Raw genomic sequence first — 16,108 nt, 5'->3', positions numbered from 1 at the left:
TAAGGGTAACTGACAGAGAGTCCTTCTGAAGGCAAGAGCAACCACATCTGGGGGGCCTGGCTTAAAGGGAGGGACTCGGAGTTAGCGGGCATAAGAGAATGCTGAGGAAGGAACAGATGTAAAAGGTTTTGGGGATGAAAAATCTGTTACAGGTAGAGAAAATAGCGCACGGAAGGGCTTCAACTGCAGAAAGGTGGATTAGGTGAGATGGTGGAGAACCCCACTGGAGCCCGGAAATTCATTGGAATTCAAGCTTCTCTGCAGGTTCTAAAAATGGGTAGGATGTATCTGCGGAAGCGGGGGCTGTCCTCTCCTCCGGACTGGAGGTGGGTGTGAAAAATCCTCCTCCTCCCCGCCTCACGGCGCCGAATGCCGCCCTCCGTACTCCGGCATTCCGCGCTGCCCCCATGGACCGTCCGCCGTGCTCCGAGCCACAGCCCGGCGGGGCGGGAGAAGCGCCCAGCGCCGCAGCTGGGTGACGGCCGGGCCGGGGGGTGGGGGATGAGCGGGGCGGGGCGGACCGCGCGCGGAACGGGAGGCGAAGGCGGCTCCGCGTGCGGCGCCGCGGGTACGTGCGCTCCGGGTGCGCCGCGCGCTGCTGGCTCGGAGGGCCGCGTTCCTTTCGCCGCCCGACCCGCGTGCTTCGCTGCTCCGCGGCGCGGCGCGGCCTCCCTCCCTCGCGGGGCCGGGAACGGCGTCGCATGCCGCGAGCGGGCAAATCCGGAGCCCCCGGAGACGGACACCCTGCGCGGAACGGCGCTGCTCCGCGTCTCCCTCGGGCAGCGGCGGTGCGGGGCTGAGCCCGCAGCGCGGGCGGTGGGGCGCGGCGGGCGGCGATGCTCTGCCCGGAGTGCCGCCCGGGCGGTCAGAGCGGGGCGGAAGCCGCGCTCGCTCCTGCGCGCAGCTGCTGCCATCGGGGTTAGCGGGAGCGTGGGTCGGAGCTGAGCAGGCAGCTCGCAGGATGCTGAGTTTCCCGAGGAGCGCTCGGAGTCACAGAGTGGGAGCCGAGCGGATGGCGCTGTTTGTGACCCGGGTGTGAGCTGGTGCTTTTCATGGGCGTTAGAGATCGAGCAGTTCAGAAGCAGCGGGTGCGTGAGAGCCTGACCCTAAGGAGCAGGACACGGAACCGCGTTTACGTGTGTTTGCACAGAGGCGGCGATGCAGCTGCGATGGGACTTTGGCCGAGTTTGACCCCAGCACGCGTTGCCTGGTCGCCACTGCGTTGTGTTGCATTAACAACGTGCTGATAACGAAGGCTGCTTAATGAGAGCCGGTGCTGAGCTGCGTGGCTTGCAGGCAGTGGGCATGCTGGGGGGAGGAGGGCTGGGAGGCACAGGTGTGCTTTGACAGGTCCAAAATGATGCTTTCCGGATGCTGCTTTTCAAATATCTTACTGAGGCGAGCTTGGGTTTTCACACCGTGCCTTACATTAACAGCTGCTGGCCATAAAGGTTTTGTAAGACCAGAGGAAACGCAGACCTTCATGGAGGAGCCTGAGTTTCTGCCATGAGCAGGGTGAAGATGTGCCTGATGGACGCTGCTCACTGAGCAGTGGTGTCTGTGACACTGTGTGCTCCGCTTTGCTGAGAACTGGGATGACTGAACTTGATGATCTTGAAGTTTTTTTTCCCAAACCTAAACAGTTCTGTGATGCTCGGCTACCCTGCAAACGCTTCCTGACATGAGAAGGCTGCAAAGCAAGATAGGATGACAGCCTCCTGGAGGCTGGGTTACACACTGCTGCAGAAGCAAGTGGCTTAGCCAAGGTGACCTTCAACCATGACTGAGCTCGTGGTGGCTTAACAGCGTATTGCTGGGGAAGGCAGCTAAACCAGCTTGCACTGAACCAGAATATGAGTTCAGATGTGCATCACGGCAGCGAGAACTTTGCTTCAAGTGGGTAAATGGGGTGAATGTGGAAGACAGTTGTTTTATTCTTGTCAAAAGCAGGGGTCAGCTTGCAGCCCAGTTCCCACCCTGGCTTTTGGAGGAGGAACCTGGGCAGCTGTACAGTCCTGTGAATTCTTCTAAGGCCAAATTATGGAAATGTTGGATGGGAAGGCAGCTCTGCAACTTGCTTCTCTGTCGTCCTCCTCTGAGCAGGCCCAGTCCCAAAGCCAGTCAGGCTGCCCAGGGCCTTCTCCAGCTGAGCTTTGCAAACCCGAGTGGTGGTCCCACCAGCTCTCTGGTCCCTGTCCAAGTTCTGCATCACTTTGTGGCAAGGAATTTTTCACAGATCCCCACCTAGAATTCCTCTTGCCACAGATCATCCCTGGTGCCCCTTGCGCTTCTCCCAGGCACCTCCCAGAAAAGCCTGGTTCTGTCTTTCCTGCAGGTTCTTTCCTTCCGGACAGCAGACAACTGCATGAGAGTCCTCAGCTGCTTTCTGTCCTGATTTCAGCTGAGACAGCACTGATTTCCTTCATAGTGTCTGATGCGGCGCTGTGTTTTGTCACTGGGAGAAAAGCAGTGTTGGTAACACGCCAGTGTTTTAGCTGCTGCTGAGCGGTGCTGCACAGAGCCAAGGCCGTTTCAGCTTCTGGTGCTGTCCTGACATTGAGGGGGGTGGGGGCACGAGGAGGTGGGGGAGCAGAGCTGGGGCTCCAGACACAACGCTTTCCCTCTCCAGGATGAAGATGTCTGGGTCTCTCGTCTTCTCCTCATACAGTCTGTGTTTCTCCCTGCTCATCCTGACGGCCCTGCTCTGTACCCCTTCAGCGCACCCAGACCTCCGTTGCACTGTGGGCATCACTCTGGACACAGAATACAGATGCAGCTCCACTGGTGCTCTCTGGAGGGGAATAACCTCTGTGGGCCTCCTGGCTGTGCAGCAGTACAGACAGCCAGTGTGGGCATGGTCCCCTGCAGGACCAGCAGACACCCTGCTGGGGTCTGCCCAAGAAGGGATGCTGGCTCCAGGTGTGATGCATGTCCATTGCATTGCATCTCCATGACAGCACACCTGCACTTGGTGTCCCTCGTGAGCAGCAGATGGCAGTTGTCCGTGGGTTGCAGAGCCAGGGAAGACCTGCTTTTTGAGTGGCTGCAGTCCTTCACAGTAGTAGTGGCATAGGCGTTGGTTGCCGCTGGTTTGTGTTTCTTGTGCTGTAATGATAACCCCCTGGTGTGAGACAGGGAGAGCCGCCCCAGGTGGGTCCCTAGCATGCACTGGGAGATGAGCTGCCTGCTGGCACAGCCACGAGTGAGGCATCATTCCCCAGCCCCAGGTGCTGAGTGTCAGGAATGTGGGGACTGCAGCCGTGCCAGAGGAGGCTGAGCATCCGAGCAGATGACGGCTCTAAATTTAAGGGCTTGCCGTCGAGCCTCGTACGTGTTAATGTGCCCTTTTGTGGCCAAGCTAAAGATAATTTTCCTATCTGGAACAGCAGCTGCCCTACGAGTTGTGTAGAGAAACTGCCCTGCTAAGGAGAACTTGCTTTAAATATGCTCAGTATCCTCTGCAGGTCTGAGTCAGAAAATGGCCAGGGGGCTCCACAGGGGTCCTTGAGCGCTGCCGCTGCCCAAAGGGTGCGTTTTGGGGTGCAGCAGTGCAGCGTTCCCACAGAGGTGGCTCACACTGCAAGTCCACAGGACGAGGCGTGTCCAGCGCCGTGCTGCTGCTGCTGGAAATGGGCAGGGGGCCCTGAGCAATCTGACCCGGCTCTGGAGATAGCCACGCTTAGAGCATAAATCTTGTGCAACTCTGTGATAGCCAGCACTCCCCCGCCAGCAGGGCTGCCGGGTCATGTTTCATGCAGGCAGTGCTATGCTCTGTGTTTGCATTTCAGGTCCTGCTTCGGCACAGGAGTGAGGTTCGCCAGACTGCTCTAAGATGTCTTACAGAAAGGAGCTAGAGAAATACCGGGACCTGGATGAAGACAAGATCCTCGGAGCCCTGACGGAGGAAGAGCTCAGGAAGTTGGAGAACGAACTGGAAGAGCTGGACCCTGATGTAAGTCGCTTTTAAATGAGACCTGCTCGGTGGTAAATCCCACGTAGCTGTGGGCAGATGAGCTGTGCTAGTGACCTGTTCTGCGACCAGATCCTTTGCTAAGCCCGCACTTGGTGCAAGGATGGAGGAGGCTGGCCCCAGAGAAGCAGAAGCAGCTGTGCCACCGCCAGCACTGACTTTGTATGGGGCTTTGTTTTGTGCTGTTCCCCTGCCTCTTCCCAGCGTGCACACTTCAGTGTGACAGCGCTGTACCGATTCCTGGCTCAGCAATTAATGGCCAGACTGCTGGAAAACTTGCCTGTTTTTGCACAGTTGTTGCTTTGCACCACTTTTTGCAGCACGGCGTTGGCCACTTGAGCTTCTCACACCAGCCTGACACCCTTGTATTCCAGGAAGACCTGCCTTGATACATGGGAGCCTGTGGAAGCTGCGTGGTCACCTCGGAGGGGGCATTTGGGTTTTGTGGGCTGGGTTTTGCTTTCAGGGCAGACTCCGGGTGGTTGATATGTCCCTACGCACAGGCAGAAAGGCAAACCCCAGAGTTCTGCAGGATGGGCCAGTTGCTTTATCTCTTCCTGACTTTGGCAGGAGCTGCATGAATATACGCACTGGACATCATAATGCCAAGCAGCTAAAGCCTTTTGTATGCAAAGCTGTCCTGTGCCCATGGCAGGGGATGTGCAGAGCCAGCTGGCGGGCTGCTGGCTTACGGCAGCACCAGGTGATGAGTCTGGGCACCGCCAAGTGAGAAATTGCTCCTGTGATGTGCAGTCAGTGTTACTGGGGGGAACGGTGGGCAGTGCTGATTGCATCATCAGTACTTTTAATTGCAGTTGTCAGCACAGGAGAATAATTAAGGGGTGTCAGGCTGTCTTTTAGGATTATGCATGTGTGCTGGTAAGCTCACCTGGCAAAGCACAAAGCTTGAGAAGCTGCGCCTGATCGGCACCAGGTTTGTAAGTATCTAACTGTTTCCTATTAGTTCTTCATAGGATTTTCACTGCAATGGGTCTAAATTAGAGTCAGTTATGTAGGTGGGCACAGAAAAAAAAAAAGAGCATCTTGTTGAAAATCACCTTGGATTCCTTAAACAATAAACGGTGACTTCTCTCCAGCAAAGCTTTAAAGAACATGCTTAGTGCCAAATCTGGGAACAGTCTTACTTATTGCATTAAGGCTGTTCTATATTTAAATATAAGCAGGTGCTTACGTGCTGTATGTGTCAGGCACAAAGCAACTTCCCGTGGTGGCCCATGCAGCTGAATAATGAGGAGGCAGCCTGGAAAGAAGGCTGAGGCTCTCGAGGCTTTATCCTGCAGTGCAACTGCATACGTAGCCATTCTGGTGTGACCTTCTGTGCCAGACCTTGCCTGTAGTTGTGTGAAGGGTCACGTCTGGCTGCGGAGAGCACTGCAGCTCTGTTCCTCTGCGTGACAGATGTGGGGGTTTCCCTCGTGGGACTTGTGTGCACAGCCTCCACCTCCATGTCCGTGCTGGCACGTGAGCGGGCGCAGAGAAGACGCGCTGAGCTTAGAAGGCAGCAGGCAGTAAGCATGTGGGAAGAGGGCATGAAGAGTGGCTGAGAGCCCCTGGAGGAAAGGTGGTAGTTGCTGTCGTAGAGAAGCATCCGCTTGTCAGCATGGAGATCTTGCAGTGGAGCTGGAGTTTGAAATTTCATGCTGAAGTCTTCGATGGGATGGCAGTCAGCAGGGCGCAATGGAGGGAGCCTGTGGCGCAAGGAGGAGCAAATGGTGCAGTGGTGCAGAAGAAAGGTGGCGCGAGGAGGGAGGTGGAGAAGGGCAGGAGTATGACGGACCGGGCCTGCAGGGATAACCCATGTTCCTCCCTTCTGTGCACAGAATGCGCTGCTGCCAGCAGGGCTCCGACAGAGAGATCAGACGCAAAAGCCGCCAACCGGCCCGTTCAAAAGGGAAGAACTCATGGCCCACTTAGAGCAGCAGGCGAAAGACATTAAAGACAGAGAGGACTTGGTGCCTTTCACTGGTGAAAAGAGAGGTATGGTCATCCATTGCACTGTGGTGAAGGCGGGACGGGTGGGAAGCCTGCAGTGGACACACAGCAGGGCTACCCCCTCTTCCTGCAGGTGCTACTCTGCCTCCCACCGCTGCTGCTTGTGCTCCATCCTTGCACCTTGAGTTCCTCTGGGTACAGAGGAGCAGCACAGCTCTGCTCACCTGTGACGATCTTGACACTTTCCTTCTGGTATTCATCATGTCCTAACAAGCCCCAGCCTTGTTTTCTGGTCTCCCACAACTTGCATGCCTCTGCCTTCCTGCACCACCCCTTGCAGAAACACCATCTCCTTGGCTCAGGGTGCTGCTCTGCCTCATCTCTTTCCTCTCTTCCATCCATCATCTGATTACCCAAATGACTTCCCTGCTCCCACTGGCACTGTGAGTGTGACCTGACACGGTATGTGATCTCGTCTGTCCTTGTCTCTGCGCTCCAGGAGCTTCACAGCAGCCATCTTTTGCTGCACACAGTCCCCTCCCCAGCAGAAGAGCTGTTGGTATGCTGTTCTCCGCTGGAACCTAAACACAACCATGCAAACATGGGCAGCCTGGTCTGGTGGTTGGCGACCCTGCACATAGCAGGGGGCTTGAAATGAGATGATCTTTGAGGTCCTTTTCAACCCAGGCCATTCCGTGATTTTATGAACACGTGGTGAGCCTCCCCCAAAGCTGCCCACCCGGTCTCCTTAGTGATCCCCGTGCCTCACTGCTGGAGGAGTAGCATTAAATCAGTCTGTTTGACAGAAGAGGGAGTTCTCCTTGGAAGACAGATGGAGCTTAGCGCTGTCAGGAAGATTTAGCAGCCGTCAGCGTGCCTGAGCCTGGCCATGGTCACTACCCCTGCTAGTCGTGCTGCTGGGCACAGAGCTGCTTCGTTGCCAGACATAGCACCGGGTCTGCTGGCCCCGCTTCATGCGTGGTACAGCACGGCCAGGAGAGCAAGCTTCCTGAAACTAAACCCCGGAGGTTACGGTGAAAGGAGCTGGCAGAGCTGAGCTTGCCCAGTGTTTACTATTTCTTGCCCAAGTGACCAGATAGCACGTGCAGTCTGCGAGCTGCCGGGCTGCTCCTGGCCCTCGCTGCTGCCCTGGGGTGCATGGGCACACGGCCCGCTGTGCGGAGCAGCTTTGCCCCCTGTGAGGACAAGGGTGCAGGGGAGGAGATGAGCCATCACACTGCGTATTGCCACCCCCATCTCGCCATGGGAGAGCCCTCCGTGCAGCTGCTCCTTCCCTGGGGCTAAATTTAGCTCCTCTGTGCCTGCACACCCCTGCGAGCAGGATCTTTGTTTGTCCCCTCCGGTCTCTGGCTCTGGTTTCAGAGAGGAGATGAAAATAGCCCTGGCCGGCATGCGGGGCCTTGCACTTGCTATCTGCACAGCGATGCTGGGCTCTGAAGGGAAGGCCGGTAGGGCCCTGCCCCATGGCTCGTGTCCTCCCAGAGCCCTCTGACCACAGGAGGGGTCCCTGCCCGGCACGTGCCCACTGCCAGGGCAAAGCCCAAGGGCTGCAAAGGGAGAGTGCCCTCTTTTCTCCTTGGGGCGGCAGAAAAGGGCAGTTTGATGGGTGACACGGCCTTCAAAGAAGTGAAGTTTCCCCGGTCAGGCTGTGCTTTCTGAGTGCTGTGCATCAGTCGTGGTACAAAGCACCACTCAGCTCTTGCAGATAGGGCTGTTAAAAGCACCCAGCTCCAATGGGGAGGTGTACGTGGGGTGTGTTGAGGTAGGGCTGTGCTGGCTGCACCCTGATGGGAAGCTGTGCTCTGCTACACCCCTCCCTTACTCCACCTCCTCAGGGGGGGGAAAATGTGATGGAAAAAGGCTCAAGGATTGAGGTAAGAGCCGGGAGATCACTCACCAGTTACAGCCATGGGTCAAACAGACGCAGCGTACGGAGATCAATGCGATTTATTGCCTATTGCTAAGAGACAAGAGCAGAGAGATCCAAAAGCAAACTAAAATCACCTCCCACCACCCGTCCCCATTTTCCCCTTCCCCCAGGCAGCGGAGGAGTGAGGGCTGCCTAACGCTTCGTCTCTGCAACTCCTGCATAGTCACTCTCTCCTGGGTCTGGCTGTCCCCATTGCCTTTTACACCATACAGTTCCCACCCCACAGAAGCACACCAGCAGGAGCAGCAAAAGGCGGCCCTGCAGCTGTGGGACAGGTGCTGCAGCTATGCCGAGAGTGACCTCACTTTGCATTTATAGGAAAAGCTTGGATCCCCAAGCAGAAGCCAATGGATCCCGTTCTGGAAAGTGTGACCCTGGAGCCAGAGCTGGAGGAAGCCCTTGCTAATGCCTCTGATGCGGAGCTCTGTGACATTGCTGGTAAAGCAGTTACATGTGAATTGGGGGTTGAGTTATTTAGCTGGTAGTCTGTCCCTTTTTTATGGCAGCTCAGCTATTGAGCTCTTTGCTGATCGTGTAAATGTCACCAGTTTTGACACGATTTAGTTCTTTATTAAAAAAGGAAACATATATTTAGAGTTGCTTTCAGTCCCACGTCCCCCTGTGATTCATGAGGAGCACAGACCAATGCTGGGCAAGGGAGAAGCAGAGCTTAGCTGTGACCCGTTGGTTTCTCCTTTCTCTGCCACCAAACCTCACAAAATTCTGCATGCTTTCCTTGAAGCCAGACCCAGCAGAATCCTCTTGCTGTGGGGCCGATGGGATAACCCCACCAACAAGATGTTTTCCACGCAGTAACAATGTGCTCTGGCTCAGAAATGCATTTCTGCACTGGGCCTTTCAATAAGCATGCCCTGACTGAGCCCTGCTTCTCTTTGTTTTGCTTTTCCACGGTGCTCCTAATGTCCCGTAAAGCCCTGCTCTGTCCTTCTGAGTGCCAGATCTCCAAGGCATTTATTTTCACAGAGAAGTACTGTCTGGGGCACTTAGTTCTGCACTTCTGGGGAGAAGGTGCTTGAAGCGGCAGCAGGACTGGTACAATACAAGCTGTGCTGAAGGCTCAGTACTGGCAGTGCTGCTTTTCCAAGCTTGCTAAGACTGTGAAACAGCCCCTGCCTATCTAGCAGGGCTCGCTGTCAGCCAGGATGCATTGGCTCCTGTCCTTGGCAAGCCCAGTGGGACGTTCCTTGTGGGTGGCTCCTGACAAGCCCTGGCTGGGATCCTGTGCCTTTGGTGTCCTGGAGAAGGCAGAAGTGGGTGCATACTTTTGTTTTGAGTGCCTTTGGGCAAGACATAGTAAGTGCCACACGGCAGATCCCTGTCACCTGCTGGTGTAAACTGCAGCCCTGCATGCCTGTGTATGGCTGTGACAGCCAGCCCTTTCTCAGCCTGCAGCCTCGATACTCACTGCGCTGGTGGGTAGAGAGGCTGTGTTTTCAGACCAACAGTGTGTGCAAAGTGCTCAGCCTGCAAATAAATGGCTTTTCCTAGCAGTTGGGCACCCCGGAAGATTTGGGTGCCTGGCAGAGAAAACACTCAAAGTTGCCATCCTCAGCTGAACCGCCATCTGTGAATCAAGCTGCACCGCCATGAACAAGAGAGCATTTGAGCCCTGTTGTGTGTCTGTGACAGCTGGGAGCTTGGTCCCACCTCCATACGTTGTTCTGTGCCTGGACAAAGAAATGCAGTGTGCCGCTCACTCTATCTTGGGTAGCACAGGTATGTCAGCCTTCTAGCTGTGGAGCCTGCAACAGATTTTGTTCTCCTTTTTATTTTCTCTCTAGCCATCCTTGGCATGCACACCTTGATGAGTAACCAGCAGTACTACGAGGCACTGGGTAGCAGCACCATCGTGAACAAAGAAGGACTTAACAGTAAGTGATCCAGCATGCCTTGTGGGGCTGCAGCGTTTGCCTGCCAGATTGGATGCAGAGGTGAAGCGGGAATTATTTTTAGGCTGAGGGTTGGGTTTTTATTTTCACTGGACTTCTGCCACCCCTACCAGGCTCGTGTGTGAGCAAAGGCCCTCTCTTTGGCTGGAGCACAGTTGCTACAGCTGTCCGGCCTTGGGCTGGTGCCTGCCAGGGTGACATTTCCTTTGCATTCTGCCATCTCCTGGTGTTTGCCAGAGAGATGGCTCTTCTGGGGGTGGAGTGGCTGCCACCAACCAGGGGAGACTCATGAGTGGAAGTGCTTCCTCCCATAGTCTGTTCGGCAGCTCCCTTGGGGAGGTCAGCTGGAAGGTTAGTCCACGTGGAGCAGAAAAGGTGTCTTCTGGGAAGGCATTCCAGCCAGGATGGTTTCTTCATGTCAAAAGTAAAGCACATCACTTGCAAAAGGAGGCGAAAATATTTTTTCATGCTCAGTCTTTCCTTCCAAATCATGACCAGCAGGGAGGATGGGAACCACCATAAACCTTAAAGCCCATCCAGCTCCTACCCCTTCCGTGCACAGGGCTGCCCCCCACCAGCTCAGGCTGGCAGAGCGGTCTGATTGCTGGTGCGGCCTCCGGTGCATCTTTGCTCTGTTCCCACCAGCGCTCCTCAGCCCTAGAATCATAGAATCACAGGGTTTGAAAGGACCTACAAGGTCATCTACTCCAACTGTCCTCCCATTACCCTTGCTACCACAAGCTACCAAACCGTATCTCATAGCTCCTCATCCAGATGCCTCTTGAACACCAGCAGGGACAGCAACTCCACCACCTCCTGGGCAGGCCATTCCAGCATCTGACCACTCTTTGAGTGAAAAAGTTTTTCCTTATGTCTAACCCAAACCTCCTCTGGTACAACTTGTGGCCATTTCCTCAGGTCCTGTGTGTTGCCTAGGGGAAGAGGCCAAACCCCTCCTCATCACAGCCTCCCTTCAGGAAGTTGTAAAGTGCAGTGAGGTCTCCCCTGAGCCTCCTCTTCTCCACACTGAACAATCCCAGCTCCTTCAGCCTCTCCTCTTAAGGCCTGTGCTCCAGACCCCTCACCAGTTTTGTTGCCCTTCTCTGGACATGTTCCAGGGCCTCCATGTCTTTCTTCTAGTGAGGGGCCCAAAACTAGACACCATACAGTGTTACAGTACAGGGGGATGATCACCTCCCTGCTCCTGCTGGTCACACTATTTCTAATGCAGGCCAGGATGGCATTGGCCCTCTTGGCCACCTGGGCACACTGCTGGCTCATGTTCAGCCGAGCATCAGCCAGCACTCCCAGCTCCCTTTCCTCTTCACAGCCATCCAGCCACTCTGCCCCAAGCCTATAGTGCCGCATGGGGTTACTGTGGTCAAAGTGCAGGACCCTACATTTGGTCTTGTTGAACCTCATCCCATTCACCTCAGCCCAGCGATCCAGCCTGTCCGGATCCCTCTGCAGGGCCTCCGTACCCTCAGGCAGATCGACACCACCTGCCACCTTGGTGTTATCTCCAAACTTACTGAGGGTACACTCAATTCCTTCATCTAGGTCATCAATAAAGATATTAAACAGGATGGGCCCCAGTACCAACCCCTGGGGGACACCACTTGTAAAGGGTCGCCAGCTGGACTTAACTCCATTAATCACTACCCTTTAGGCACAGCCCTCCAGCCAGCTCCTTACCCAAAGAACGGTATACCTGTCCAGGCCACAGGCAGCCAGTTTCCCCAGGAGAATACTGTGAGAGACCGTGCCAAAGGCTTTGCTGAACTCTATGTAGACCAGCCCTGGCCTCATCCAGGAGGGTGCACAGCCCACATGGGTGGCATGCCTGCTGTCACCTGGCTCTGGTCCCCAGGAGCACGATGGCAGCAGACACCAGCCATCCCATGCTGGTTGTCTCCAGTGCCAGGCAGCATCCCTGGATGCACATGAGCGTGTGCAAGGCTGGTAAGTGCTTGTGCAGTCTTTCATCTCATGTCTGCTGCTCAGGTTGTACTTCTCTCTTCCAGGGCTGCTCTTCAAAGAAGAGAAATGCACCTAAATTGGACATGCCGTTACATTACCATTGCATGGTGCTTACATTTCCCCTTTCTTGCTTTTCACTTGCAGGCGTGATTAAGCCCACAAAGTACAAACCAGTTCCTGATGAGGAGCCTAACTCAACGGACGTGGAAGAAACTCTGAAACGAATACAGAACAACGACCCTGATCTTGAGGAGGTCAACCTTAACAATATTATGGTATGTGCGCCTGCCTGCTCTCCTCTCTATCAGCACCAAACATTTAATGTGAAGAGGGCAAAGACCGAGCCTGCTTTGCTGCATGGGGCGATACCATAATCCTGCACTTGGCCAGATAAGAAACCCCAGTGCTGCCCACCTTTTGGGCAAGGGGCATTGATGCCTGCTGTGGGATAATGATGCGGAGCTGGTGCCTGGAAGAGCTGAGCTGTGCTGGGTGCAGGTGCAGAAAGCTGTCTCCAGCCTGTCTGGTTTCAAGTGTCCTGGGTTCTTTTAATGGTTTAGTCAGCTGCATTTGGTAGAGGTAAGATTGATGCAATTTTCTGTAAGGCAAAGTGGTGGGAAGAAAATGGCTTTCTAACGTTGATGCTTGCCGTGGAAATAAGAACTGTGTAACACAGTCCATCTCCCACGTGTCCCTTCTTTGGGATTCTTCTTGCAGAAAGCAGGCCAGGGCACAGCACCACTCCTTGTGCGGCTCCTGGGCACATACATATGCAGGCAGAATGTGTATGTAATTGTATATGTGCATTCTGCCCGTTTACTGACTTTCCGACCCCCAGCCCATGGGGTCTGCTGAAGTGTGGTGCATTCAAGTGGCAGGAATGTGTGTGTCGAGAACATTTGTGCTGTGCAGTATGCACCTTTCTGCAATGAAAAGGTTTTCACTTTTGCATATTCAGTTCAGGCTAGTACCCATGAATGTCTGGGGAGGACACCAGCCTTGGGTTCTGGTAGGAGGACAGATGGTTTTGGTGTTAGATCTGTGGTTTTGGGACAGTTTGTAAAACTGGGTGGTGATGGTAAAGGAGATAATAAGCTGCTGACTGCAAATGGCTTTGACAGTGGATGACACCAAATGGTAGGATCCAGTGGCATGAAGCTACGGCTTAAATTTTTTAACCAGTGAAAATTATGAGAAGGGTACCTAAGATGCTCATAAAGCAAAAATTACTCATTGTGGATGGATTGAGAATAAGCAGGATGGATTTCCTTTCTGTTCTGGGTCCTACCATGGCAAATGTTAGTCTGAAGAATGTTTTGTGGCAACATTTATATTGCTCTGTAGCAGTCAGAAGTGACTGTAGTTTGCACTAGAGGGAAACCAGTTCAGGTCTTTCTGGATCAGGCCCCCACAATTGGAAAGTTTCTGGAATGTAGTCTGGATGTCGCTCAGTGCTGTCATTCATCTAGAAAGCATAGGAGCGGCGCTGTGTGGCTCATGCATCCTAGCTATGTATGTTTTCATGAGTCTCAGTTCACATGTATCTAAGTTTCTGGAGAATTAAATTAAACAGTGAAGAAACTGCATCTTCAAACTAGGGCAGAGTGGGAAACAGGATAGAGACATCACCACACTCCTTAGGCCATGCAGTTATAGCAAGAGAGCTTATAAAAGCACTTCTCAATCCCTTCCTAAATTGCTTCAGGGCATCTAGTGAGCTGATCTCAATGAGAATTTTGGAATGTAGTTTAAATGTGTTGCATTTCTTTCATACCAAATGTATCGCATATCTTTCGTGACCTAACGCAGGCCCTCTGCATCCCTTTTCACAGAATATTCCTGTACCAACTTTAAAAGCCTGTGCTGAAGCACTGAAGACTAACACCTATGTGAAGAAGTTCAGCATAGTTGGAACGAGGAGCAATGATCCCGTTGCTTTTGTAAGTGTGGTGCCATGCTGTGTTGGCTGCTCGTGGTAGGGAATCAGAATTAGAGGGAATCCCCTTCATCTTTCACAGAACTCTCCCCTGTGGTGGCAGTGACACCACAGAGCATACCAGCTCTTCCAGGTGTCCTCCAGAGAAGAGGGGAGCGAACCCCATCTGCTCCAGAGCACTCCAACACTGCCTGTGTCGTGACAGCTCTTCCCAACTGCTTCTGCCTGCAGGCACTGGCAGAAATGCTGAAGGTCAATAACACACTGAAGAGCCTGAATGTGGAGTCAAACTTTATCTCTGGGTCTGGCATCCTGGCTCTTGTTGAAGCACTCCAGAGTAACACATCCCTCATAGAGCTCCGAATCGACAACCAGGTAAAGCACAAACGAGCAGAAGCTCTGGTCAAGTGGCTTTATCCTGCTAGCAGGAAGTCAAGTGGCTGGTCAAAGGGAAGGGTGACTGCCTACTGCTGCTGACAGCGTGTTTTGGGGAGGTTTTAGCTCCTTGTTTGTGCTGCAGGTCTGCTACTACCTCCAGTGGTTAACAAAGCAGGTTTCTGCATTCCCAGTGCTGCCCTGGGAGTGCAGTGATGCCCCTGCCCGACGTCATGCTGTGCTCTGAGCATTTAGTTTAGCTGGAAGCCTAGTTAATAACGGTTGATTAGTAAAACTGAAGTGTTTACTGCAGTGCAGGAAAAGAGCAGGTACAGATCAAGAGGGCTGTGTAGTGCACAGTGGTATTGATGTCTGGGCAAATATGTCTTCTACAGAAATGCAGAGGGTGGAAATAAAGTTGCTGAGCCATTAGGAGCTCTGGGTTGGGTAACTGATATCAAAACAATGGGTTCCCTAAGCACCTCTTAGCTGCAGGTCTCTTCAACAGATGTAGTCTTTATGCAGAACCTAAAGGTATCTGCTGGAAGAGCTGGAACACTTGGTTGTACTGGACCAGGCCAGCAGGTGTTCAGCAGCTCCAAGTCAAATGGACCAACGAATCCACAAAAGGGAAGGAGTAAGACAGCAGATATAACTGCTTGTTCTGAGCCTGAGCAGCGTGACAGGGACTGGGAGTCTCCAGGCAGAGGGGTCAAAAATGTGTGCAAGTTTCCTCTGACAATAAAATATATGAACTCTAGTAGTAGGCAATAGCAAGGGAGAAGCAGAACCATCTGGTCCGTCCCTTGGCCAGCTGGTGGCAGCTGAAGGCTGTGGTGAAGAGGCACTCCGCTGCATTGTGCATCAGGAATGGAAGCACGTCTGTCCTCACCTGCTTTTCTGTTCTCTGTTTTCTCAAGAGCCAGCCTTTGGGCAACAACGTAGAAATGGAAATTGCAAACATGCTGGAAAAAAAACACCACCCTGCTGAAGTTTGGGTACCATTTCACTCAGCAAGGTCCCCGGCTCCGCGCATCCAATGCCATGATGAATAACAATGACCTAGGTGAGTGGGCTGGCTGCAAGCCCTGCAGCTACTGTGGGCAATCCCTTGTGGGAGGAGGACAACCACTCACTTGAAGGCTCTGCTGGGTGTACTTGAGTCAGATACCACCTCCCCAGGGGCCTGATGATTCCTTGATCCTTGAGGAGGAACAGCCTCCACCTGCCAGTTCCCAAATGCCTCAGGACCGGTCAAGGTTGCTGTTGGCATGACAATGGAATGTGCTCTTAACCTGAACATGCTGTGCAGCCCAAAATCATGGATAAAAGTGTTTCTGGACATAACAGTGGATTTTGTTGGGAAGGAGTGAGAGCTGTAAATGTGCCTGGGTAATGATGTCCGTGATACGGCATATGGCAGTGCTTGTGATTCCTGCCAACTGCTTGTCTTCCTCCAATTTCATTTCCACTTTAACTAGGAGATGAAAAATAATAGAGTTACATTTGGAACGCAGTTGGACTTGGCTCATTCTCCTCCGTAAAGCAAACTGGAAGTATTTCTAGGGAGAGGTGGCTTTCAGTTCTATTAATACCCTCAATGAAGTGATCAGAACTGCTTGTGAAGCAAAACATGGGTAAGTCTGAAAAGTGCTGTTTAAGCTAATGCATGTGACAGAGGGTTGCCATTGCCTGACTACCAGCTGCCATAGAGCACTGGATATCTGTGCATCAGATTGGCAGTGCTAGCCCAGGTGGGTAGATGAGGTGATTACAGACATAACCACCAAACCCTTCTGAGCAGTGACAAACATGACAGGGTGGGATGAGAAGGTTGCAGACCAGGCTTGCACTCTGGGAGAAACCCTTCCTTGGAAGTTTGCACAGTGCCCAGGGACAAAGCCAGTGCCTGCCCTGCCCTAGTGCCAGGGAGATTCCTGTTAGGAGGTGGGGATGTCTGAGGACAGACCTGATGTAAAAATGGCAGTGGTGAAGAAATGGTGAAAACGTAGAACCCCGCGTTTTAGTCTGCA

The 16,108-nt window shown here is 53.4% G+C and overlaps 1 protein-coding gene across 1 annotated transcript in view; it reads left to right on the top strand.

Moving 5' to 3' along the window:
- The first annotated feature begins 507 nt into the window (after nt 1-507).
- TMOD1 (tropomodulin 1) overlaps nt 508-16,108 on the top strand; it is a 19,327-nt gene continuing 3,726 nt past the window's right edge. The window contains 10 exon segments of the mRNA NM_205027.3: nt 508-568; nt 3,789-3,952; nt 5,812-5,968; nt 8,193-8,312; nt 9,677-9,766; nt 11,909-12,039; nt 13,597-13,704; nt 13,932-14,075; nt 14,996-15,051; nt 15,053-15,141. Of these exon segments, the coding sequence (NP_990358.3) occupies nt 3,833-3,952; nt 5,812-5,968; nt 8,193-8,312; nt 9,677-9,766; nt 11,909-12,039; nt 13,597-13,704; nt 13,932-14,075; nt 14,996-15,051; nt 15,053-15,141 (1,015 nt within the window). The 5' untranslated portion in view covers nt 508-568; nt 3,789-3,832.

The sequence above is a fragment of the Gallus gallus genome, chromosome Z (assembly GCF_016699485.2).
Source record: "Gallus gallus isolate bGalGal1 chromosome Z, bGalGal1.mat.broiler.GRCg7b, whole genome shotgun sequence".
Lineage (NCBI taxonomy): Eukaryota > Metazoa > Chordata > Aves > Galliformes > Phasianidae > Gallus > Gallus gallus.
This window is presented reverse-complemented; position numbering and strand designations above follow the sequence as displayed.